The sequence below is a fragment of the Hyperolius riggenbachi genome, chromosome 10, assembly GCF_040937935.1.
Source record: "Hyperolius riggenbachi isolate aHypRig1 chromosome 10, aHypRig1.pri, whole genome shotgun sequence".
In the NCBI taxonomy this organism is placed as follows: domain Eukaryota; kingdom Metazoa; phylum Chordata; class Amphibia; order Anura; family Hyperoliidae; genus Hyperolius; species Hyperolius riggenbachi.
In genome coordinates, this window is record NC_090655.1 from 224,938,807 (window position 1) to 224,965,596 (window position 26,790).

The 26,790-nt window shown below is 44.7% G+C and overlaps 1 protein-coding gene across 1 annotated transcript in view; it reads right to left on the minus strand.

Annotated features, from left to right (window-relative positions):
• Window positions 1–26,790, minus strand: part of LOC137536843 (uncharacterized) — a 461,091-nt gene that overhangs the window by 20,167 nt on the left and 414,134 nt on the right. Inside the window, exon 5 of the mRNA XM_068259031.1 lies at window positions 14,963–15,065. Within this exon, the coding sequence (XP_068115132.1) occupies window positions 14,963–15,065 (103 nt within the window). The remainder of the gene's footprint in view (window positions 1–14,962; window positions 15,066–26,790) is intronic.

Genomic DNA, 26,790 nt, shown 5'->3' on the forward strand with positions numbered 1-26,790 from the left:
TGCCATTCCTCCTGCTGTATGAATTGAATGTAAGTATACTAGTGGCCAGCTGCATTCACTGTTTCACAATCACTTCAAAAAGCTTTAGATTAGAATTAGTACACAATTTGCATCTGCTTTGCATTCAGGGCGCGTATTTAGTTCCAGAGGGGCTCTGCATTGCCTTACAGAGGCTTGCAATTAGATGCATCCATGAGCGCTGTCACCAGTCTGTATGTTCATTTCTATGCACTGACTTCTAGTATAATAAAATGTGCAGTCACACAGATGCAGTGAAGGGTATGCACTGACTGCTGGTATAGTACAATGTGCGGTCACACAGATGCAGTGCCAGTTAAAGGTATGCACTGACTGCTGGTATAATACTATGTGCAGTCACACAGGTGCAGTGAAAATGTATGCACTGACTGCTGGTATAATACAATGGGCTTGATTCACAAAGCAGCGCTAAGTGTTATAAACTCGATAGTACGCCTATTTCAAGAACTTGAGGAAGCCAGAAAGCATGAATTCAATCAGTGGATTGATGCTTTCTTCCTGTCGGAATATATATGGCACCACATAGCCCCTAGAGGCATGAGAAATAGGAAAGAGTGTGATTTCCTAGACACTGACCTAAATGAGGACCAGCAAAAAGCGTCCAATACGTGTACCACCACTTGGATGACCATTGCCAGGCCTCAAAGAGAAAGGAATCTCGAACGGGTGAGGTCCATGATTCCTGACATAGAAAAGGAACTAGAAGGTTATAGAGACTTGAAGGAATTTTCCTTCTGGGACAATAAAATCATTGACACTTTAAAGTCATTTGAGAAAGGGATTCTAGATAAAAAAGTCAAAAAATTTCAAAGAGATAAGACTGACTATGCGTTGGGGCACATCTATGACTGGGCTAACAATGGGAACCAGGCTCCTCTGGGTGACACCAACGGAGTCAATCACCCAGGGTTGCTCGTAAACTACGCCAGTGCGAATCTACGCGTTGTAGTCTGCAACTACGCATGGTAGTTCATAGAAGAAGTTGAAAAACATTTCGTATGTATTTCCGTGTAGTCGTAGTACCGCCATTCGAAGCTTCGCCCGCTATGCATAGTTGACGTATGTATTGCAAAGTCAACTACGAGTGCGGTAACTGCGTCTATAGGGATTATTGCGCATGCGCAGAAATATTATTGCCCTTCTATATGTATACAATTCCGCATTGGAAGGTAGACTGTACGCATATATTAGTTCACCCATGCGCATATTTAGAGTATAAAGGCATAAGCGTCCGCATACACTACGCTTCGCACTACACGAAGCTTCCGTATTTTAATGCGTAGTCTACAAAATGCAAGCATAGCAAAGTTTCTGATTTCGAAACTGTAGTTTGCGAAGCGTAATTGCGTAGATCTACGCGTAGCTCCAGCGTAGCGAAGTTGGCTGACTGCAACCATCCCTCCGCCCGGGTAGATTGCCCGCCAGGCATACCGAGCCAGAACCACCACCACCCTCCTCCCACTCAAGGTCCCAGTTCAGCATCAATCAGCAGCCTAGAGATGACCAATCAAGAGTCCACAACTGGGAATCAGTTAGAAGAAATAATAGAAAATGAAAATACAAAAACTTATGTAGAAACCTGCAGAGAAAAGGGAACCATCAGAGTAGATAAGCCCGATGGAGCCCTAACCTGCCTACAAGACTTAGAACACCATTACCCCCAAATGTCCATTGTCCATCCATACCAATAAGAAGGTGTCTCCCAGAAGGGGGGGGGGGTGCTCAAACACATCTGGGAAGCAAGAAAGGAAAGACAAAAAGAAAAAAAAAAACAAGCACCCCAGGACCATACCACTTTGGAAACCACCTGGGTAGCTGCAGTTCAAGAACAAGAATGGGAGGAATCTCTGCAACAATCTTGATTACTGGACACTTCTATTCTGCAAGTGGGAGGCATCTCCACATCTGAAACAATACGTGACCCAAAACAAGACTCAATACATTTTTTAGGGGGGGGGACCCTCCACTAGTGTTGGGCAAACAGTGTTCGCCACTGTTCGGGTTCTGCAGAACATCACCCTGTTCAGGTGATGTTCGAGTTCGGCCGAACACCTCATGGTGTTCAGCTTTTTTAGTTCGGGTTCACCCGAACAGCTCAATGCCCAGCCGAACAGGCCGAACAGGGCCCTGTTCGGCTGAATACTGCCCCCCTATGGGGTCGCAGGCATAAGGGGGGAGCATGCCCCAGTCGCGGGGGGGGGGGTCGTAAATTCCCCCCACCCCCTCCGCTAGCGCTCCCCCCTCTGCCCGCTTCCCCATACAAAAATTTTCCGTAAAGTTCAATAGTACCTTCAGTGGCTGGCCTGGCTGGCACTGTGGTGTGAGTGAGGAGGAGGAGGAGTCCGAGTAGGACGCGTTAAGGCCGGGCAGCGGACGGTTCAGCGGTAGTACCCTTGTGGTACTTCCGCCCTTTCTCTGACCTCTCGTCCTCTACGTGATGACGCATACGAGGGTACGCGTGACGCGTACCCTCGTATGCAGAGGACGTGAGGTCAGAGAAAGGGCGGAAGTACCACAAGGGTACTACCGCTGAACCGCCCGCTGCCCGGCCTCAACACGTCCTACTCGGACTCCTCCTCCCTCACACCACAGTGCCAGCCAGGCCAGCCACTGAAGGTACTATTGAACATTACGGAAAATTTTTGTATGGGGAAGCGGGCAGAGGGGGGAACGCTAGCAGAGGGGGTGGGGGGAATTTCCGACCCCGCCCGTGACCGGGGCATGCTTCCCCCTTATGCCTGCGACCCCATAGGGCCCCCAAAAGCGGGATGTTCGGGGAGTTCGGGGTGCGGGCCGAAGATGCCGAACATCTGGCCCATGTTCGGCGAACGGACCCGAACTCGAACATCCAGGTGTTCGCCCAACACTACCCTCCACCAACACCGATCCTGGGCAACAAGAGAAGACTTTCCCAGGGTGAGGATGTAGAGGTGGGAGTAAAAAGCAAAAAAGGAAATACCTAAAGGACATGACTACTGAGATGAGCACAGTAAAAATCTTTAACCTATCCTCTAATTCATTGTCTCCCAGTCACATCTTTTTGCTCAGTAAGGGTCTGAATTTTGCTCCTACCAGTGGCCCTATCGAGTTCCAGCTATTCAAGGACCTTAACAAATTTATGAGGAACCTGACACTAAAAAGATTCTTCAGACTCAGAGAAGAGAAAAGTAGGACTATTTACACTTCTCATCCTCTATCAGACATTTCCACACTTGATGTTCTGTCAACCGAAGACACAGACACTTTGAGAATCCTCGAAGAATTAACTGAAGCGCAACGGGAGGAAGATGAAGATTGGTTAGATTTATTCACTCCGCCAGAAATAAAGAACAGTTTCTTCAAACCCAAATCTATATTCAACCCCACCAACTCCAAAGGTCAACATATCACTAATTTCTATCAAGCAGTATGGGGGCAATTTAAAACTCTATGCAAAACACAAGAAGACAATAAATCATATAAGAGAAACAATTTAAGCAAAGCAGAAAGAGATTCCCTCAACAAACTCACACGGGATAAGAATATTGTGATCAGACAAGCAGATAAGGGAGGAGGCATCGTGATTGTGGACCATTTCAGTTATCTGGAAGAAGGCCATAGACTATTGGGAGACCCAACCATATACCGCAAATTGGAAATGGATCCCACCACACAATTTCAGATGGTCCTATAGAGTAAAATTGACAAAGCATTGGAAAGTAAAATCATTGCGAAGGATGAATCCAGATTTCTGTTCAATCAACACCCCATAATTCCATACTCCTACCACATCCCGAAAATCCACAAATCCCAAGAAAAACCTCCAGGAAGACCAATTGTGGCAGGTATGGCCAGAATATTAGCACTACTATCTGAGTATATTGACTACTTCCTGCAACCAATCATTACCAACACTAAAGCATACACACGAGACTCAAGTTATGTGCTTGAAATTCTTAGAGACTTTGCATGGAAAGACAGCTATAGGTGGGCATCCCTAGATGTCACATCATTGTACACATGCATACCCCACTCCAAAGGTCTGGAGGTGGTCAATTACTTTCTGACGCTTGACGGATCCTTTCACCCTGCACAAGCTCAATTTATTTTGGACCTTCTGGATTTATCACTCTCCCACAATTACTTTACCTTCACAGGGGAGTGCTACCTACAGACATGCGGCACAGCTATGGGGACAGGGTTTGCCCCAAGCTTCGTTAATCTGTACATGGCACATTGGGAAGATGATCATATCTGGGGACTGAACCCTTTTGGGGCAAACCTCGCCCTTTACCTCCGTTACATTGATGACATCTTACTAATTTGGGATGGGACGAAGGACGCTTTTGTGGAATTTGTTGATCACTGCAATAAGAACTCCTTTGGTCTCCAGTTCACTTCGGTACAAAATAAAGACAGTTTAGTGTTTCTTGATCTGAAACTGATGCATGACAAGAATGGGAGCATATAATCCCGAACCTACTTTAAACCGACTTCCGGCAACTCCTTTATACATAAAGAGAGCTGCCATCATCCAAGATGGATCAGTAACGTGCCTCGCAGCCAATTCTGTCGCTTAAGGAGAAATTGCTCGGATTACAACACACAAGCATACCATCTGAAAAAAAAAAGTTCATAGAAAAGGGACATGAAAGTACCAAAATAGCAGAGGCAAGGAGAGAACATGAAAACACAGAAGTGTTACGATTGAGGAGTTATCTCCAAGGTCAGCGCACAATATGTGCGCTGACACTGAGGAAACCCTCCACAAGTGCTTGGAAAGGGAACCCAGCTTTTGTGCAAATGCACCTGTAGAGAGGAATTTCCAACCGGCAGATGGAGCTGTGGAGTGCAGAGGAATAAACCCTCTGCACAGCCACAAATGCCAGATAGAAATTGTACGAAGTGAAGTGAAGCAATACAGGGCAAGATAGCCTCTCTCGAGAGAGAGAGTGAGCACAGAGACAGAATGTATGTATGTCCACTAATCCAGTCGCCACCCGGCGACGGTTGACATACAACAGCGAAAACCAAAGTGAGAAAGCAATCGCAAGAATGGCGATTACTAATAGAGACACAAGACTGAATAAAGACAGAGTGTGACTGAGTAAGGAAGACACAGCAAAGAACCACAATCTGAACGTCAAAGAAAATAACAAACAAACTATCCAAACGCGGTCCCCGCACGATATGCACAACAGAGACAAGCGCGCCAATGGTACGGCCACCGCACGATAAGCGTAACAGTGCCAAAACGTGCCAACCCTTACTAACACATAAACATTACAATGACAACAGACAAATAGTGCGAACGCTTGCTAATCGGTTCCCTCACACCAGACAACAGCAAGCGTTCGTGCTGGACAAGACAGACTGGACAAGACAAAACAGCACAGGAATAAACAGTACAAATAATACAAAGCCTGACTGCACTATAGAGAATGCAAGATGCACTCCCCAATAATAACTACACTAGAATATTCGCAAACATTCAGCAGAGGGGCTGAAACTCAAGATAAGTCCAGCAGAACCAAACCTTTACGACCAGCAGGGAATTCTGGGAGGAAATGGTATTTATACTGCAAGCCCTCAAGAGAGGCAACACTATCAATAGCCAGATAAGTGCATGCAAATCCCTCCCTAGAACAGCAAGTCTGAAACTTGCAGAGTGAAAAAAGTTCTCATTTCCAGGGACCTGCAGCATGCAGACCCGAAAAATGGTCAAAAAGCTGCCTGCCTGTGCAGACAAGAAACCCTCGCCAGACCAAAAATAATAAGAGAGGGCAACCAAACTGGTCCCCACTTTGTAACCACCTACAACAGTAAATCTGGGCAAATTAACAACATCATTAAATCCAATTGGCCACTTCTTCTCAGAGATCCTATACTACCCAACTGTCTAAAGGAGCCACCTCAGACCATCTTCAGGAAGGCAAGTTCTTTGAAAGACCAAATTCTACAAATTCGTTATGACTGTTTACCAGCATTGTAATATATATATATATATATATATATATATATATATATATATATATATATATATTCCCATTGCTGTTTTTATTGTATTCCTATTTTTATTCTTTATTTTATTCTCATTTTTATTCTTAATCTGACTATGCTTTGTGCAACAAATGTAACCTGGTTTAATCCATATGCTATGATGGACATTTAAAATGTATGTCAATCAGTTCTCTCATATTCATATTTATTTATTATTCATTTTTGTATCTCTCAATATATTTCTTAACCTCCCTGGCATTCAATTTCATCAGGATTTCTGTGCAAAAAGTGATAAATTTAATTTTTATAACTTTTTTTTTCCCTGTAACTTGCCAAAATGTGTCAAGCAAGGGTTTAGTATACAGTGCAGGAGAGTATTGATGTGTATGCACGCTTATACTGTTCTCAGCATGTTTTGTATGGATGGATAATCTGTCAATACCGCTAGGGAGTCATGTTACCCATGACCCTTCTACGACCACCCTCATACCGGCGTTCCACCTCCAGCGTGTCACGGCAATGGATTCCCCCTCCCCACCACAGTCACATGCCTTTCCCCCACCCCGGGGCGCCACCACCCACACACCCTTAGGATATGCCCCACTACATCACCATACTAAGTGAGTGCCATCCCGGCCCACCCACGTCCCGCCCACCGGGTCCCCTCAACCAATCAGATGCTCACGGGGCACACTCAGGGTCCAGACCCCGCACATCCCACGACCCCCGTGGTTTATTCAGTAAGCACACACCCTCCGTGCTACATACAGGTTGCCAAGACAACCCACCGCACAATTCCCTTCTGAACCTGGTCTCTGATGTGCTTTATATCCACAACTCCCATCCCACGCTGCTCCTAACCCCTCTCCTCATAGCGCCCACTTGGTTGCCTTGGAAATGCGACTCTTTGCAGTCATAGGCTTTCCCCCTGCCTCCGGGGACTACCACCCACTACACTTGGACACGCCCCTAGATGCGCCAGCTCATAATATAGATAGAAATGATCCCCTGACCCGCCCCTTCTCGTCCCCTGTCTAACACAGGACAGAGAAGGGAATCATCTCATGTACCGCCCCCCTGGCTATTCTAGCCCTCCCACAGACATTAGGGCAAGCCCATCCCACAGATCACAGATACCATGTGATCTATCTGCAGCCTATCATTCTTTGGCCCCACATGATCCGCACTCACACTCCCAGGTTACCATGACTACAGATCGCAATTGTCCCTTCCTCCGAGCCAGCACACACACAGCAGCTGGCTTTCCCTCTGAGCCTGACAACACTCCCACTGGTTGTCAGCAAGACTCTTGGCTTCACAGCCCATCAGTTATCCACTCACTGCCCACCCCGGTGACGCTCCCCCGTTACCACGGATACCCCTATTACTCAATGTGGTCACCATTTCTATTTAAACCTGCGTGCTGGCCGGCGGTGTCACCTGATGAAGGCGAAAATTCGCCAAAACGTGTTGTGACGCTGCCAGGCACACTTGTACCCCCAGAGCCAGCCACCCCCTTCCCGTTCCATCTGGACCACAACCACCACAGGCCACGGTGGTCACAGAAGGCGGCTCCCCCAGGGCTCCAGGATATGGCGTTTGCCCATTTGTGACATGCCTGTACACACCTACTGTCTAGTAAGTGCATTTTGTTTATGCGCATTTTAGTGAAATACATTTTGGTTTTACACTATGGACACACAGATGTAGTGACTAGTGGTGGTATAATACAATGTGCAGTCACACAGATGCAGGGACTGGTGGAGGTTTAATACAATGTGCAGTCACACAGTTGCAGTGAAAGGTATGCAGTGACTGCTGGTGGTATAATACAATGTGCAGTCACACAGGTGCAGTGAAAAGGTATGCAGTGACTGCTGCTATAATACAATGAGCATTCACACAGGTGCAGTGAAAAGGTATGCACTGACTGCTGGTATAATACAATGTGCAGTCACACAGGTGCAGTGAAAAGGTATGCAGTGAGTGCTGCTATAATACAATGTGCAGTCACACAGGTGCAGTGAAAAGGTATGCAGTGACTGCTGCTATAATACAATGAGCATTCACACAGGTGCAGTGAAAAGGTATGCACTGACTGCTGGTATAATACAATGTGCAGTCACACAGGTGCAGTGAAAAGGTATGCAGTGAGTGCTGCTATAATACAATGTGCAGTCACACAGGTGCAGTGAAAAGGTATGCACTGACTGCTGCTATAATACAATGTGCAGTCACACAGGTGCAGTGAAAAGGTATGCAGTGACTGCTGGTGGTATAATGCAATGTGCAGTCACACAGGTGCAGTGAAAAGGTATGCACTGACTGCTGCTATAATACAATGTGCAGTCACACAGGTGCAGTGAAAAGGTATGCAGTTACTGCTGGTGGTATGATACAATGTGCAATCACACAGGTGCAGTGAAAAGGTATTCACTGAATGTGCTGGGCCTGGCACAATATAGCAATTAGCAAGGGCCAGCTGTGACAGACATGGCTGTATATGCAGTGTCTGTGAGCCACACAAAAAAACACATCACAAAAACATTAGCACTCAATAGAGCTGTTTTGGTGGTGCTTTTCAGCAACAAATATCAGCAAGGAGCAAGCTAACAAAACCTAACTAAGCTTTCCCTATCTCTGCAGCAACCTCTCCCTTCTCTCACTAAATCAGCAGCACACAGAGTGAGAACATGGCTGACGCTGCTGCCTTTCATAAGGGAGGGGCTCTAGGAGGGAGTGCAGCCTGATTGGCTGCCATGCGTCTGCTGACTGTAAAATAGAGGGTTAAAGTTTAGCCTAATGATGTGGTATAGGGGGCAGCTCGAACTCGCTAAAAGTTTGCGTTCTGCCGTGAACGCGAACCTGCAAAATTTGCATGAACAAGTTAGCCGGCGAACCGTTTGGGCCATCTATAACTGAAGGCACAGGGGGTCACAGAGGAGATAAAAGAGACAGAGAAAGCACAATGTTCCGACTTAAGAACAGATTCAGGTTAAGAACGAACCTACAGTCCCTCAATCAACAAGAAAAGGATGGCTACCTCGCACACAATATATCACTGCTGGGATGACTTATTCACTCTACCGGATAGCTTCTATTAATGTGCCTCCACGATGACAGTTACCATGTAAATTGCATCAACAAGAAAAGAACATCCGTGGGCACCAAATACAGAAGCTTCATTTATTCCAGGAGTTTAGCACATACAGACATTTGCAGATGTAGATCTAATTATAAATCACCACTCCAAAGTAGCTGGCAGTAGACAGAGTAGGTGGTAAGGTCGACAATTGTTTCGCGCTAACCAGCGCTTTATCATAGACAGGACTCCATGGCGGGGAGAAGCTCACCGACATTCCCTCTGCTCGGCGTTTATAAGGACAACGCCGAGCCTTCCTCCAATCATCTGGTCCGCCCCCCGTCACCATCCCCATACGGAAGGCGGAAGTGAGTGAGCGCTCCATGATGGAGCGCAGCGCAACACCTACGTCACTTCCAAGACTCTAAGCTGCCCGGCGCACACTCACCTCATAACGAGGCGAGGTGCGTTACCAGGGCAACATGTCTATAGACAGAGGTCCCACTGGAAGCCTAAAAGAAACAGGTTGTCAGGGCTGGGACTATTAAAGAGTCAATAATAAATGGGGAATATAAGTGAAGGCAAGGGACGGACCAGACTGACTGGAACAGAGGCTACTCAGGTACATTATAGACAGTACTATAAAAGACTGTTAATATTCAAATAGATATTTGTGCAAAGATACAGAGAGGGAAAGGTTGACCGCAGACACCAGCCACCAGAGGCAGTATAGTGATTAAAGTGTTACCACCAAAGTAGCATAATAGAGAGAGGTGAACGAGAGACAAAAGGATAGGCCCTCCAACCAGGGGGACGTTTTATCTGTAATCTTCCAGAAAAACACTCAATTCATTTCGATCATTAAAGCCACAAGGGCCCTCTGCGTTTGTTCTAGAAATCAATAGAGATTCTCTCTGGGATAATAATCTCTTCCTATCTCCTCCACGTCGAGGGGCTTTAACCAATTCTAGACCTACGATTTTTAAGACATCTGCATTTCCATCATGGAACTCTCTAACGTGGCCAATCAGCCTTTGTGCGCCCACACCATTTTTAATTGATCGGCGGTGCTCCACCAATCTTTCTCGTACAGGTCGGGTAGTCATTCCTATGTAGAAATAGGAGCAAGGACAAAGGATCCCATAGACAACAAATTCTGTCCTGCATGTGATTAAATCTTTAATTTGGTGCACATATCCACCTAAATTTATACTGTTTGATCTCATCATGTATTCACAAGTTGGACAATATTTGCAGGGAAAAGATCCCTTAACGGGATTTTGACGTAACCACGTCATAGGACTTTTTTGGATATATTCACTTTGTGTGATCATGGATTCAACTGTAGGGCCTCGTCTGAAAGAGATCAAGGGACCCCCCAAAACTTTTGGAGAAATGCCTTCATCCCTCTCTACCATCTGCCAGTTGCGAGAAATTATCTCTTTGATTTTTCCTGACATAGGGGAAAAATCAAAGGTAAAGATGAACCTATCAGGTTCATCCTGTTTAGGGTTCTGCCTACCAATAAGAGTAGACCTGTCTAATCGACGTACTCTTTCAAGTGACTCATCTACTTTTACGGGATCATACCCACGATTAAGAAATCTTTTCCGCATCTCTCTAGATTGAGATTCAAAATCTCCACTATTTGAATTGTTTCTTTTTAAACGCAAAAATTGACTGTACGGGAGGGATTTTTTGACGTGATCAGGATGATAACTATTGTTATGCAGGAGAGAATTCGTTGCAGTGGCCTTCCGAAAGCCCCTTGTGATTACTCTATCACCCAACACCTCTATTGTAAGATCCAGGAAAGAGATACTACTCCCTCCCCACTCTCCAGTAAATTGCATATTCATGTCATTACTTTGCAAGTACGACAAAAATTGGTCAAACTTTTCCCTAGTGGATCCCCAGACGACAAGCACATCGTCCACGTACCTGGACCATGCCCTCAAGTCACATCTATAGGGATTTCTTTCCCCATAGATGTATATCTCTTCCCACTTAGACAAAAATAAATTTGCAAATGTGGGAGCCACCGACGTTCCCATCGCGGTTCCTGATATCTGGCGAAACCACTCCCCTCCAAATCTAAATGCGTTATTTTCGAGGACAAAATTTAAACACCGACATAAAAACTCACTTTCCAGGAGATCGCGATGTCCCGTTTCAACGAGGATGTCGAAAATCAGACTGACGCCCAATCGATGCTGTATCCTATTGTATAGGTTAACCACATCGATGGTTGCCAGCCGATTACCTTCCGACCACCTCATTTTTTCCACCTTTTGTAACACATGAGATGTATCTTTCAGATACGATGGAATCTGGAGGAGGAGTGGTCTAAGGGCATGGTCCAGGTATCTCGAGAGAGGCTCGGTGACCGAACCCCTCCCAGAGACGATGGGCCTGCCAGGGGGATCCACCAGGGATTTGTGGACCCAGCCAGAGGGTCGTCCAAAGAAACCAAGAGGGAGACCTCGTAGACCTAAAAGAGGTTACTGGACATCTGAGTCGGGCTCGGATTCTGAGGGTGAAGCTAGAAGGCCAAAGAAACCCAGACCTAAATCCCCTTTAGGAGGAAAAAAGTCAGGAGAGGGAGAAGGAGAGGAAGAGGAGCAAGGATGTGCAAAGAAAGTGTCCTGGAAGGGACTTCCCCAAAAATAACATATGAAAATGAGGACTTGGATATGTCTGATAAAATGCAGGTTATTAACCTTTCTGACGTGGAACTGTCATCTGACGTTATTCGAGTATTAGAGAAAGGATTGAACTTTGTGGTCACAGGGACTTTTGATTACACTAAATTTGAGATAGACCTGTATAAGAGTATACGCAAGATGAATATCTACCGCATCTTCGGCAATAAACCACGTGAGCCACCCCAGTCATCAATAGGCTCGCTTGGTTTTTTGCCTATTCTACAACCTGAAGATGAGATACCATTAATGGACCTACAGGAACTCTTTGAGGAAGGAAACACCTGGAAAGATCAAACTCCGGAAGTAGTAACTGATGCAGAGAAACAATTTGTTGCATGTAGATCTACTACCCCTTATCCGCCTTTACAAGGATCAGCGATTGATCTATTTCAACGTCAAGTGTTGAGGGAAACAAAAGCTTTATTGTACCCTCATGATGATAAGAATCTTACTCCAAGTGAATGGAGAGCCATAAAATGGTTAAGAAATCGTCATGATTTGACAGTTAAAAAGGCGGATAAGGGGGGTAATATTGTCGTGCAATCAACAGTCAAGTATGTAAAAGAGGCTAGACGACAGCTAGATGATTCCTCGACCTATGTTAGGTTAAAATCTGACCCCACCTTGACGATTCAAGGTAAACTTCGCTCCCTGCTGCGCAGTGGAGTGCAAGCGGGTTTTTTAACCCAAAAGCTTGGTAATGATCTACTCCCAGATTTCCCTAAAAAAACGGTTATCTACTTTCTCCCAAAGGTGCACAAATCCCTGGTGGATCCCCCTGGCAGGCCCATCGTCTCTGGGAGGGGTTCGGTCACCGAGCCTCTCTCGAGATACCTGGACCATGCCCTTAGACCACTCCTCCTCCAGATTCCATCGTATCTGAAAGATACATCTAATGTGTTACAAAAGGTGGAAAAAATGAGGTGGTCGGAAGGTAATTGGCTGGCAACCATCGATGTGGTTAACCTATACAATAGGATACCGCATCGATTGGGTGTCAGTCTGATTTTCGACATCCTCGTTGAAACGGGACATCGCGATCTCCTGGAAAGTGAGTTTTTATGTCGGTGTTTAAATTTTGTCCTCGAAAATAACGCATTTAGATTTGGAGGGGAGTGGTTTCGCCAGATATCAGGAACCGCGATGGGAACGTCGTTGGCTCCCACATTTGCAAATTTATTTTTGTCTAAGTGGGAAGAGATATACATCTATGGGGAAAGAAATCCCTATAGATGTGACTTGAGGGCATGGTCCAGGTACGTGGACGATGTGCTTGTCGTCTGGGGATCCACTAGGGAAAAGTTTGACCAATTTTTGTCGTACTTGCAAAGTAATGACATGAATATGCAATTTACTGGAGAGTGGGGAGGGAGTAGTATCTCTTTCCTGGATCTTACAATAGAGGTGTTGGGTGATAGAGTAATCACAAGGGGCTTTCGGAAGGCCACTGCAACGAATTCTCTCCTGCATAACAATAGTTATCATCCTGATCACGTCAAAAAATCCCTCCCGTACAGTCAATTTTTGCGTTTAAAAAGAAACAATTCAAATAGTGGAGATTTTGAATCTCAATCTAGAGAGATGCGGAAAAGATTTCTTAATCGTGGGTATGATCCCGTAAAAGTAGATGAGTCACTTGAAAGAGTACGTCGATTAGACAGGTCTACTCGTATTGGTAGGCAGAACCCTAAACAGGATGAACCTGATAGGTTCATCTTTACCTTTGATTTTTCCCCTATGTCAGGAAAAATCAAAGAGATAATTTCTCGCAACTGGCAGATGGTAGAGAGGGATGAAGGCATTTCTCCAAGAGTTTTGGGGGGTCCCTTGATCTCTTTCAGACGAGGCCCTACAGTTGGATCCATGATCACACAAAGTGAATATATCCAAAAAAGTCCTATGACGTGGTTACGTCAAAATCCCGTTAAGGGATCTTTTCCCTGCAAATATTGTCCAACTTGTGAATACATGATGAGATCAAACAGTATAAATTTAGGTGGATATGTGCACCAAATTAAAGATTTAATCACATGCAGGACAGAATTTGTTGTCTATGGGATCCTTTGTCCTTGCTCCTATTTCTACATAGGAATGACTACCCGACCTGTACGAGAAAGATTGGTGGAGCACCGCCGATCAATTAAAAATGGTGTGGGCGCACAAAGGCTGATTGGCCACGTTAGAGAGTTCCATGATGGAAATGCAGATGTCTTAAAAATCGTAGGTCTAGAATTGGTTAAAGCCCCTCGACGTGCAGGAGATAGGAAGAGATTATTATCCCAGAGAGAATCTCTATTGATTTCTAGAACAAACGCAAAGGGCCCTTGTGGCTTTAATGATCGAAATGAATTGAGTGTTTTTCTGGAAGATTACAGATAAAACGTCCCCCTGGTTGGAGGGCCTATCCTTTTGTCTCTCGTTCACCTCTCTCTATTATGCTACTTTGGTGGTAACACTTTAATCACTATACTGCCTCTGGTGGCTGGTGTCTGCGGTCAACCTTTCCCTCTCTGTATCTTTGCACAAATATCTATTTGAATATTAACAGTCTTTTATAGTACTGTCTATAATGTACCTGAGTAGCCTCTGTTCCAGTCAGTCTGGTCCGTCCCTTGCCTTTACTTATATTCCCCATTTATTATTGACTCTTTAATAGTCCCAGCACTGGCAACCTGTTTCTTTTAGGCTTCCAGTGGGACCTCTGTCTATAGACATGTTGCCCTGGGTAACGCACCTCGCCTCGTTATGAGGTGAGTGTGCGCCGGGCAGCTTAGAGTCTTGGAAGTGACGTAGGTGTTGCGCTGCTCTCCATCATGGAGCGCTCACTCACTTCCGCCTTCCGTATGGGGATGGTGACGGGGGGCGGACCAGATGATTGGAGGAAGGCTCGGCGTTGTCCTTATAAACGCTGAGCAGAGGGAATGTCGGTGAGCTTCTCCCCGCCATGGAGTCCTGTCTATGATACAGCGCTGGTTAGCGCGAAACAATTGTCGACCTTACCACCTACTCTGTCTACTGCCAGCTACTTTGGAGCGGTGATGTATAATTAGATCTACATCTGCAAATGTCTGTATGTGCTAAACTCCTGGAATAAATGAAGCTTCTGTATTTGGAACCTACAGTCCCTATTTTGTTTATTTACCGGGGATTACCTTACCTGTATCCTGTTCCTAGTTTAACGCTTTCCCCCAAACGGGCATTACATTCTTCATAACTTTGGTCTTTCTCCTTTATATTTTTCTTAGAATTTATTTTAGCATCTGGAAAAAAGGAACAAAGTAATAATTAGATCGTAAAATGTCAATTATGTATTGTTTAGTTATTATTTATAAAGCCACAACATTTTCAACAGTACTTTGCAGAGTATATATTGTCTTGTCATTAACTGTCCCTCAGAGGAGTTTTTGGAAGGAAATGCAGACAAGGGTAGAACATACAAACTTGTAGAAAGTTCCCTGGTTGGGATGCAAATCAGGTAACCAGCGCTACAAGGCAAGTGTGCTATCCATTATGCCACCATGCTGTCCGGATGTTCCAGATGGATAATGTGCCCTGTAATGTTCAGTCCATGCACTGCAGTTACCAGTTCTCCTCACCTTAAAGTGTAAGTGTACCTGCCTGATATGGTTGCCTTATTTTTTCCACCTCCTTTGTAAGATACAGGCATGCCATTCCCAGAATGTACAAAATAAGCTATAAAACTCTGTTCTTATACTGATGGTATAGTATAGAATTGATTATCTTGATGGTAAATATGCAAGGGCAGGGTCCTTTCAGTAGTGTTCCCTGTTTCTACCGTATTTTATTAACTGTATAAGTATTGGTAATGTCTTCACATCAATTCTATTTATTTGTACGTGTGTTGCTGGATGTCCTGATTGTACAATGTGTTGAGCTACTCATGTACCTATGCTCCCCACTATTGTCTGATTTATACTATGTACATTGCTACTGAATATGTTATTGCTATATAAATAGAAATAATAATAGTAAACTGGCTGTGGTATGTGCTGACCTCTGCATGAATAATCTCCTCTAAAAAAGTTCCCGCTGCTTTTGCAGGTGTAAATTTATTCTCTACTAGCTGATGCCCCGGCGTTGCCCGGGTATGTATTTGGCTGGTGTTGGCTCTGCCCACTTTTTCTAACCATAACACACAATTACTAAATTACCTAGTTTGTGAGCTTTGCGGTCTTTGGCATCAATAATTTGCAATGAAATAAAACAAATGTGATTGAAGGTGGCTCCACCCCCTTTTCTGAATTTGAACCCCAGTCACCCAATGACCAACTGTACCAGGTTTGAGGCTTGTGCCATTAACAGTGCAAGAAAGGCAGCAATTAATTTTTTTTCTGTAAAATCAATAAGTGAATTTTGATTGGCTTTTGTAAGCTCCACCCACTTTTATGAATATTAATCCCAGTCACCCAGTGACCAACTGTGCAAGGTTTGAGGAACCTACTATAAACGGTGTAAAAATTGTTGCAGTTTACATTTTCCCAATGAAATTTGCATTTGTCTCATTCATCGATCTAAGTCCCGGGCAGAAAAACCGACGGCTTCTTTCTGAGCGAAAAAAAGTTTCCCTTCCTCCTTATGCTTCCTGGAAGCGAGAGCATTCACTTCCAGGGCTAAAAAATGCTTTGATTTGAAATAGTGAAACTACTACACCCACGTACATTTTTTAGTAAATAAACACATATTATTACATTTAAAATTAACTGTTTACTTCCCACACCAAAAATTACCCAAATAAAATAAAATAAAAAAAAAATACAATTTAAACAAAAAAACATAAATAGTTACCTAAGGGTCTGAACTTTTTTAATATGCATGTGAAGAGGTTGTGTTACTAATATTTTTTTTAAATTATAAACTTGTAAATAGTGATGGACGCAAAGCTGAAAAATGCACCCTTATTTCCAAATAAAATATTGGCGCCATACATTGTGATAGGGACATAAATAAATAAAATGGTGAAGTATCCGGGACAAATGGGCAAATAAAATACATAGGTTTTAATTATCATAGCATGTATTATGTTATAGCTATAATGGCCGAAAACTGAGAAATAGTGATTTTTTTCCCATTTTTTTTCTTAAAGGAGAACTGTAGAGAGAGGTGTATGGAGGCTGCCATATTTATTTCCATTTAAGCAATACCAGTTACCTGGCTATCCTGCTGATCCTCTGCCTCTAATACTTTCAGCCACAGACCCTGAACAAGCATGCAGCAGATCAGGTTTTTCTGACAATTTTGACAGATATGACAAGATTAGCTGCATGCTTGTTTCTGGTGTGATTCAGACACTTCTTAAGCCAAATAGATCAGCAATCCCTGGTATTGCTTAAAAGGAAATAAATATGGCAGCCTCCATATACCTCTCACTACAGTTTTCCTTTAATATTCCTGTTAAATGCATTTAGAAAAAAATATTCTTAGCAAAATGTATCACCCAAAGAAAGCCTATTTGGTGGTGGAAAAAAACAAGATACAGATCAATTTATTTTGATAAGTGGGGGAGGTGAAAATTGCTCTGATGCATAAGGTGAAAAATACCTGTGGGCTGAAATGGGTAAAGCATTTATTACTATACCCCTTTAGAGCAGTTGCACATTTGTATAAGTATAGATATGTGTAATGATCTGCTCAGCTGTCTGCACAGGCAGACAGCTTTTTGACCATTATTTAGGTCTGAGTGTTGCGGGTCTCTGGAAAAGAGACCTATCTCCACTCTGCAAGTTTCAGAGTTGCTCTGCTGGTGAGGAATTTGCATCCACTTGTCATGCAAATTGCTTAGCTGCTTCCTTTGATGGCTTGCAGTATAAAAGCCATTTCCTCCCAGAATTCCCTGCTGGTCATGATGGTTTGTTCCTGCTAACTTGCCTGGAGTCTCAGCCCTCTGCTCATTGTTTGCTATTATTGCTAGCTTAGAGTAGATACCCTTTGGGAGTGTTCCTTGCATTCCTATTCAATGCAGTCAGGATTGTGTATATTTGTACTGCCTATTCTATCGTGTCTTGTTCTTGCGATTGTGCTGTCACCAGCGGTTGGCGATAGTGAATCGTTCTGTCTTTCCATTGCGATTGTATTGTCGCCGGCGGCGGCTGACATAAAACCGCTCTGTCTGTTTGGATCGCACTCGCTCTTGCGGAAGAGCAGTGGACCCTTTCAGTTCTGTTCCCATGTGCGGATCGCACTCGCTCTTGCACAAGAGCAGTGGATCTTTTTCAGTCCTGTTCCTGTGTGCGGATTGCACTTGCTCTTGGAGAAGAGCAGTGGATTCTATCTGTCTTGTTCCTGTTGTCTGTTTGTCCAGAATAAACGTTTGCGGTTGTCTGAGGTAAGGCAACCGATTAGCAAGCGTTTCTGTTATTTGTTTGTCTGTGTTTCTGGGTTCAATTGGTAGTTAGGGTTGGCGTGTTTTGTCTCTGTTGTGCTTCTCGTGCGGAGACCGTGCCATTAGCGCGCTTTGTCGCTGTTGCGCGTGCGGCGACCGCGCTTAGCAAGTGCGTTTGTTATTTTCCTTGGCGTTCTGATCAATATTGTTTACTGTGTCTTTCTTACTACACTTAAGCGCTGTCTTTACTCGGTCTTGTGTCACTGTTAGCAATCGCCAATCTTGCCATTGCTTTCCCACTTTGGTTTTTCGCTGTTGTGTGTTCACCGTCGCCAGGTGGCGACTAGATTGGTGGATATACATACATTCTATCTCTTTGCTTATTCAGTCTTGTGTCGCTGTTAGCAATCGCCATCTCTTGCGATTGCTTTCTCACTTGGTCTTCACTGTTGTGTGTTCTCCGTCGCCAGGTGGCGACTAGATTGGTGGACATATATACATTCTGTCTCTGTGTTCACTCTCTTTCACTAGGGGCTATCTTGCCCTGTGTTGCTTCCCCTCGTACAATTCCTAACTGACATCTGTGGCAGTGCAGAGGGTTGTTCCTCTGCACTCCACAGCTCCATCTGCCGGTGGGAATTCCCCTCTATAAGTGCATTGCACCGCAGCTGGGTTCTGTTATTCAGACGTTTGTGGAGGATTTCCGCAGTGTCGGCGCACATCTTGTGCGCTGACCACGGAGATATTCCGCATTCGTTACAGTATGACCAGCCAAACCGAAATTCCCAGTGTAGAGGGAATTTCCAATTTGTATGATTTTGTCAATTTTGGTTCTTATACCTTTAAGAGGTTTAAGAAACTTGACTCTGAGACCAAAGAGGACTTCCTGTCTGAATGTGTAAGATTCTTTCTGAATCCTACCTTTCAAATTACTGATCCGTCCACATGGGCTCTTCAATTGGCTTGTGTTCTATTGCAGGGGGATCTGTTTTCGTGGGCTTATGAGGTTTTAAAAAATCATTCCTGGAATGATAATACTTATCAGTTCCTCACATTGATTTTTTTTCACATTGGTTTAAACTGCCTTGTTTGCCATCTGCACTTGATGAGTGCATACCTGCTAATCAGTCAGCTGTCCTATCCCTTCCATGCAAAACCATTCAGTGTGACAATCAGTGTAATGTTCCTGTTACTGCTTTGGTTACTAAGCGTATGCAGGAGGAATGCATTGACAGCTCTGTTGCAGTTAAACAGCAGCTGTGCAAAGCTGCTAAAAAGGGAAAGTCTAAACGACGCAAATATCTGAGTGAAACAATTCCTTTGGATATTGTCAATGGAATTGTTCAGTCTGTGTCTAGAAAAGCTTCCCAGCTAAAAAATCAGTTGCCCATAGCAACTACAAATAAGGAAATATGGAGCACACTTGAATGTGATAAATCCAGAGAGACTTCTCAGTCTCAGGTTTTGTTGCCCCAAGCAAAAGCATATGTGGATCCGGTGATAGGCAGATTTATTCAGTATGTTAAAAGGAGTAAAAAAATCTATGCATGTTCCTGATTCCAACCCGTATGAGTGTTACCTTGATACAGGATTGTTTGAGCCTCCATTTGCTCCATGGGAGATTGGGGCTTTGATTGAGGAGTTCGAGATTGATTGGAAGGCGTTTTGTGATTTTTACATCGCAAAAAGCGAAGAGATTCTTAATGCTTGTGTTGATTCCGTGTACACTTTGATTGAATCTGATGAGTGTGACGAATGTCTTGTGGATCCGGTGATTTGTGTGTGGCAGACGATTTTGGATGAATTGCGCACACACCAACCAATTGACTCCAATAAAGAGACTTCGTTATCAGATGATTGTTCCTGCCTTTCTGGGGTAAAGCAAGTGAGTTTTGACACTGTGCGATCTGAAATGAATGGGTGTACTACTGTGGTTGACATCTGTGTGAATTCTGAAAGATTCTCTTCTGCTTGTGTGGAGTTTGAATCTGTGCGATTTAATGCATGGTTCTCAGGCATTCCTGCAGATTATGATCAACATGAATGTATCAGTTTTGTCAAAGATATGTGGGATCCCTTGTCATTTAAAATCAGATCTTTGTCTCCCAGTAGTTCTTTGAGATCTTCCATCTATGATCCTGCTATGGGGAAAATTCTTAAACTATGCAACCTCGAGAGTAATGTTAATATGACTAATAAAATTCCTCTTGTTGTTGTCGCTCCTTCTTCTGCAAATAAACCTATGTCTCACTCTGTTCACTCCATTGAAAATTCGTTGCCAGATGAAAATTGTTCCAATGCTTCTGTCCTGAACACCTTGTAGGTTGGGCCTCAGATTGCAGAAGCTTGCGCTTTAGAAGCTTCAGCTTCACAACCAAAAACAATCTTAGATGCGCAAATTTTGCGTTCTGACTCCTCAGATTCGACATTGTTAGCCGAGTCTAATGTTGAGACAGCGCTTTGGTTGTGCGAATTTGATACTGAGGGATTTTTGCTTGATCCAGAGAATATTATTGTGGGCCTACCCTGTACCATGAATGAATCTATGTTGTCCACTCGCATTGACATCTGTGAGTTCCTTTCTTGTTCTGAAGAAAGTGCTGACTTCCCACCCTGTACTCTGGATGAGTCAATGTTCCCTTGCAGGAAGTCTCCTGCAGGGACCCCAGAGGCACGTCTAGGTATTACAACTAGTCTCATCTGTTTTTCTGCCATTTCAGAATTGCAGTCTGGGTTGACTGCTATGAAGGATTCTGTCTGCAGTGAAACTAGACTCAGGGAGTCAGTGAGGTTTCCACTAGATATTCCTGTGCATCTTGTTCATGAAGATAAAATTCAGTCCCAGCGTATGGTAAACCCATCCCTGGGACATCTGCCCTGTCCGCAGAATGTATTGGATGTTCGGCCCTGTAACATGGATAGTTCAGAATCCTTGATTACTTTTTCAGAAAAATTGGGAAATGATGCTCCTGAGGTTTTGTTTAATGTTCTGGAGGTCTCCGAGTTCCTCCCAAAGGGTGCAGAACTTTTAGGAGATGCTTCCTGCCCCGCAGGGCCGTCTGAGGTATTGCCCACTTCAGTAGGCATTGCTGTGATGCTGACTACTCTTGCAGCTCTTGTGGAGCTTCAGTCATGCGTGGTCAATAATGAGTTCTGGTCAGATACTATTACAGTCACAGAGACTTCTAAGTCTGAGTCCAAGTCTTCTTTTGAAAGACCAGTACTTGTGACCACTACTCGTAATGATTCTCTGCCCAGTTCTGGTTTTGGTCTTGTCGTGACGTACTCTGAGGTTGGCAGTTCCTCGACATGTCCGGAGGTTTCTCTTGTGCTAGTGTACCCCGATGCGCTCTGTGAGCCAGAATGCCCAAGTGTGTCTTGGTTACCAGCATGCTCAGATGCTTCCTCGGTGGAGACATGTTCTGATATTGCCTGCCTGCCTGCATGCCCAGAAGTGGTCCCTGAAAGCCCTGATCTTGATGGTTGTCCTGGTAATCCTGAAGCCGGAATTGTCATAGGTTCCATAGGGGTTCTTGATAGTTCTCCATGTGAGCCTGGTGAGCGTTCTGGCCTCTTGGGATCTCTACGGAGCTTCAAAGTGTTCTGGGAGATTCTGGGAGAAATGTTTCTTGGTACCTTGGATGGGATCAACAGTGGCTTCTCTGTTGAAAGGGACACATAGGTATTGTGGCAGGTTTGGTATTTTTGGACGCTCCCTGGAAGGTGGTGGGTATTGCTCGGAGAGTTTCAATGGGTTCTTCTCTGGCACTCACGGTTCTGATGGGTGTTACACTGAGACTTGTAGTACTGACGGGCATGTTTCAGTAGGTCCTGTTTCTGATGAGTTCGGTTTTGGGAGGATTGACTCTGGAATTGGGCCTTGTTGGGCTGCCCCGGCCTTCATAAGTGTTCAGTCTGACTGTTTTGTTAGAAATATCAGTTTTGAGGGACGTCTGGAATCTGTCCCTAGAGGTAGGGTACTGTAATGATCTGCTCCACTGTCTGCACAGGCAGACAGCTTTTTGACCATTCTTTAGGTCTGAGTGTTGCGGGTCTCTGGAAAAGAGACCTGTCTCCACCCTGCAAGTTTCAGAGTTGCTCTGCTGGTGAGGAATGTGCATCCACTTGTCACACAAATTGCTTAGCTGCTTCCTTTGATGGCTTGCAGTATAAAAGCCATTTCCTCCCAGAACTCCCTGCTGGTCATGATGGTTTGTTCCTGCTAACTTGCCTGGAGTCTCAGCCCTCTGCTCATTGTTTGCTATTATTGCTAGCTTAGAGTAGATACCTGTAAGGGATTGCGGAGATGCCGCCGCATCAGGCAATAGCATGGCGGCTATCTCCGCGTCTCAGCCGGTGGTTTCCGCCACACGGATACAGGATGGAATTGTGCCTGGGATTGTGGGGAATGAGAAGGAAGCTGCCGCAGCGGCAAGTGGCATTGCGGCTGTCTCCGCATCTCAGCCAGCGGCTCTCGTTGCATTGCCGCATGGTGGATCTTTGCCTGCTCCCTCAATTGCACACAGACTAAGGTCTACGTGCGTGCGCGCGCACAGACAGGATCTTTATGCAAGCAGAAGGGGAGTCAGCTGATCAGCCGGTCAGCTGACTCCAACACTGATCCTGATTGGCTGAGTGACTGGGGCGGGGCTTAGGAGCGCTCCCAGTATATATAGAACAGGCCTGTCAGTTGTTCCTCATCTGCTGTTGCATATGCTACGTGTTAGCACTCAGACCCTTAGTCAGATCCGAAAGTGTGCCTAGAACCAGCAGGAGCTGGGGATCCACACTTAGACAGATTCTGTTGATAGCTTAAAGTACTAATTGAATTGTATTATTTGTTATGACCTTCTGCTAGCCTTGACTACTCTCCTGTCTTGTGTTACTGTGCCTTTGCCTATCTGATCCAGTTGCCGACTTGGCTATCCCTCACTCTGATTCTGTCTTCCACCTTTGTACCGTATCTGCCCGTGTGTTGCCGAACCTGCTTGTCTGACTCTTCTGCTCTCACCAGGGAGCTTAGTCCTGGTGAGGGGCTCTTAGTTTAGTTATCACCTGCTCCTCGGGTAGATAGCTGCAGTATAGTCTGAATCACCTGCTCCTCAGGTTTATAGCTGCAGTACAGTCTGAATCACCTGCTCCTCAGGTAGTTAGCTGCAGTACAGTCTGAATCACCTGCTCCTCAGGTAGATAGCTGCAGTACAGTCTGAATCACCTGCTCCTCAGGTAGTTAGCTGCAGTACAGTCTGAATCACCTGCTCCTCAGGTAGATAGCTGCAGTACAGTCTTTATCACCTGCTCCTCAGGTGACTAACTATCATTAGTACTGTCTGCTTCTCCTGCTCCTCAGGGAATCATCTGTCACAGTACAGTCTGAATCACTCACTCCTCGAGTGATCTCGCTACATTGTCTTACTGTGCATCACCCGCTCCTTGGGTGAACCTATCATTACTCCTTTGAGTCTCCAGCTTTCTGCAATAAAGATTACTGTGTTGATTAGAGATACCCCCTTCACCAGCTCCTCTGGACAGTGGGTATCTCCATCTATATTTACTGTTGCACCAAACATCATCTTACATCTTTGTGTCCTGTGTCTCTTGCTATACTTGTGTTATTGGTGATTCTGCAGATCACCACATAATCAGGTATAACATCTGTATTATTGGTGATACTGCAGATCACCAATAATCATAAAATCTGTTCTGGCTGACACAGATCGTTACAGAACAGCAGACCAAACAATATGGACGCACTGCGTAGTCAAGTTGAAGCCCTGACCACTTCGGTAAACGATCTTACCGGAGTGATTGGTACCCAACAGACTCAGATCACCCAACTGTCTGGGACAGTTCAGATACTTCAAACGACTATCGATGCAGTGCGATCCCCTCTAGTAACAGACCTTCGCATGCCTGTACCAGAGAAGTTTTCTGGACAGAGATCTGACTTTCAGAACTTTAAAAATCGTGTGTTATCTTACTTTGAGTTAAGGCCTAATCTGTCAGGATCAGAGATCCAAAGAGTAACATTTATAAAGACACTTTTGACAGGAGATTCACAAACATGGGCATATGGTCTGCATGCAGAGCATGAGGCCTTATCTTCAGTTCAGGAGTTCTTTAAGGCCATGGCCGTTATTTACGATGATCCAGACGTGGCTATTACGGCTGAGAGGAAGCTAAAGACTCTCAGGCAAGGTCGTAATCCGGTGGAGAATTATGCCGCTGAATTTAGGAGGTGGGCTGTGTCAGCTAGATGGGGAACGTATGCTTTACTAGATTGTTTCCTGTCAGGATTGTCTGATGCAGTCTCTGATTTAATGCTAGGGCATCCTGAACCTAAATCCCTGGATGAGGCAATTTCGTTAGCCATGCGGATAGATCGCCGCATTCGCTATCAAAAACTGACCCGTGGGAAAAATGCTTTAAGATCTATTTCCTTTGCCTCTTCTCCACCTTCGTCATCACAAGATGAGCCGATGCAAATCGGTCATTCTAGGTGAACTCAAGTGGAAAAGAATCGCAGAAGGTCAGAGAGACTCTGTCTATATTGTGCTGAGGAGGGTCACATTATTATTATTATTATTATTTAGTATTTATATAGCGCCAACATATTACGCAGCGCTGTACAGTGTATATATCTATATATATATATATATATATATATATCTTGTCACTAACTGTCCCTCAAAGGAGCTCACAATCTAATCCCTACCATCGCCATATGTCTATATTATGTAGTGAACGTACTGTAGTCTAGGGCCAATTTTTAGGGGGAGCCAATTAACTTATCCGTATGTTTTTGAAAATGTGGGAGGAAACCGGAGTGCCCGGAGGAAACCCACGCAGACACGGAGAGAACATACAAACTCTTTGCAGATAGTGCAGAATTGTCCTAAAAAGTCGGGAAACGCTGCCGCCTAGGTGTAGTCAGAGGTAATGCCCTAGGCGAGCCGTCTGTACCTCTAAATAAGAATCGCTTGCTCCTTCCCTGCTCCATTACCTGGGAGGGTCGGACCACGCCCACAGAAGCATTTGTGGATTCGGGTTCTGCTGCCAATTTTATAGATTCTGATTTTGTAAAAAAATTGGGGATTCCCTTGCTCCCATTAGGCCGTCAGATTCTGGTTACGGCAGTAGATGACTCTCCGCTACAATGTAGACAGCCTCTTTCCCAGAAACCCTTGTTATTGTGTGAAATAGGGGTTCTACATAAGGAGAAACTACAGTTCTTTGTCCTGCAAATGGCAACTTCCACCATAATCCTCGGAATGCCTTGGTAGCAACTTCACTCTCCTCAGATTGACTGGGCCTCAGGTCAATTACAGAGCTGGTCAGCCCATTGTCATCATCACTGTTTGGAGAAAGTTGCTGTTTGTGCCACCAAGGTTCAGGTGAAGGGAGTGCCAGTGCAGTACGCTGAATTTTCTGATGTGTTTTGTCCCAAATCAGCAGATAAACTCCCACCACACCGGAGTTTTGACTGTCCCATAGAACTGAGATCAGGTTATATGCCTCCTAGAGGTCATCTCTATAATCTGTCAGGGCCTGGCAATGCAGGATTACATTAAGGAAAACTTGGCAAAGGGCTTTATCCGTCCTTCCCGGTAACCTGCTGGGGCTGGGTTCTTTTTTGTACAGAAAAAGGACGGTGGGCTTCGACCCTGTATTGGCTATCGGGGGTTGAATAAGATCACAGTGAAGAATCGTTATCCACTACCGTTGATTGACGATTTGTTTGCCCAAGTTACCAATGCCAGTATTTTTTTGAAGTTGGACTTACGAGGAGCATACAACCTTGTACGCATTAGGGATGGTGATGAATGGAAGACGGCGTTCAACACACCCGACGGGCACTACGAGTATCTGGTCATGCCCTTCGGGTTGTATAATGCCCCTGCCGTCTTCCAAGAATTGATCAACGAGGTTTTCAGAGAAGTTCTGGGAAAGTTTGTGTTAGTATATCTGGACGATATATTGATTTTCTCACCCAATCTGACAGAACATCGGAAGCACGTGAAGTTTGTGTTAAGAAAATTGAGGCAGAACTCCTTGTATGCCAAATTAGAGAAGTGTCTCTTCGAAGTCACTAAGGTCCCTTTTTTGGGATATATTATTTCCACTTCGGGTCTCTCCATGGATCCTGAAAAAGTCTCTGCTGTATTGGAATGGCCTCAACCCGTGGGGTTGAAGGCACTCCAAAGGTTTCTGGGCTTCGCCAACTACTACAGGAAGTTTATCAAGGGATTTTCTTCGGTGGTGTCACCCCTCACCAGTCTCACCAAAAAAGGGGCTGACACTTACCATTGGTCAGCAGAGGCACACTCTGCTTTTTCTACATTAAAAAAAATAATTTTGTTCTGCTCCTATTTTGAGACACGTAGATGTCACCTTCCCCTTCATCATTGAGGTGGATGCATCTGAGATTGGGGTTGGGGCTGTGCTGTCTCAGCGATCTGGCCTTCAAGGCAAACTGCATCCCTGTGCCTTCTTTTCTCGTAGGTTCTCTCCAGCCGAGAGAAACTACGATATCGGCAATCGGGAGCTTCTGGCCATTAAATTAGCCTTTGAGGAATGGCATCACTGGCTTGAAGGGGCAGAACATACAATTGCTGTCTATACTTCATATTTATATCTTTTTTATT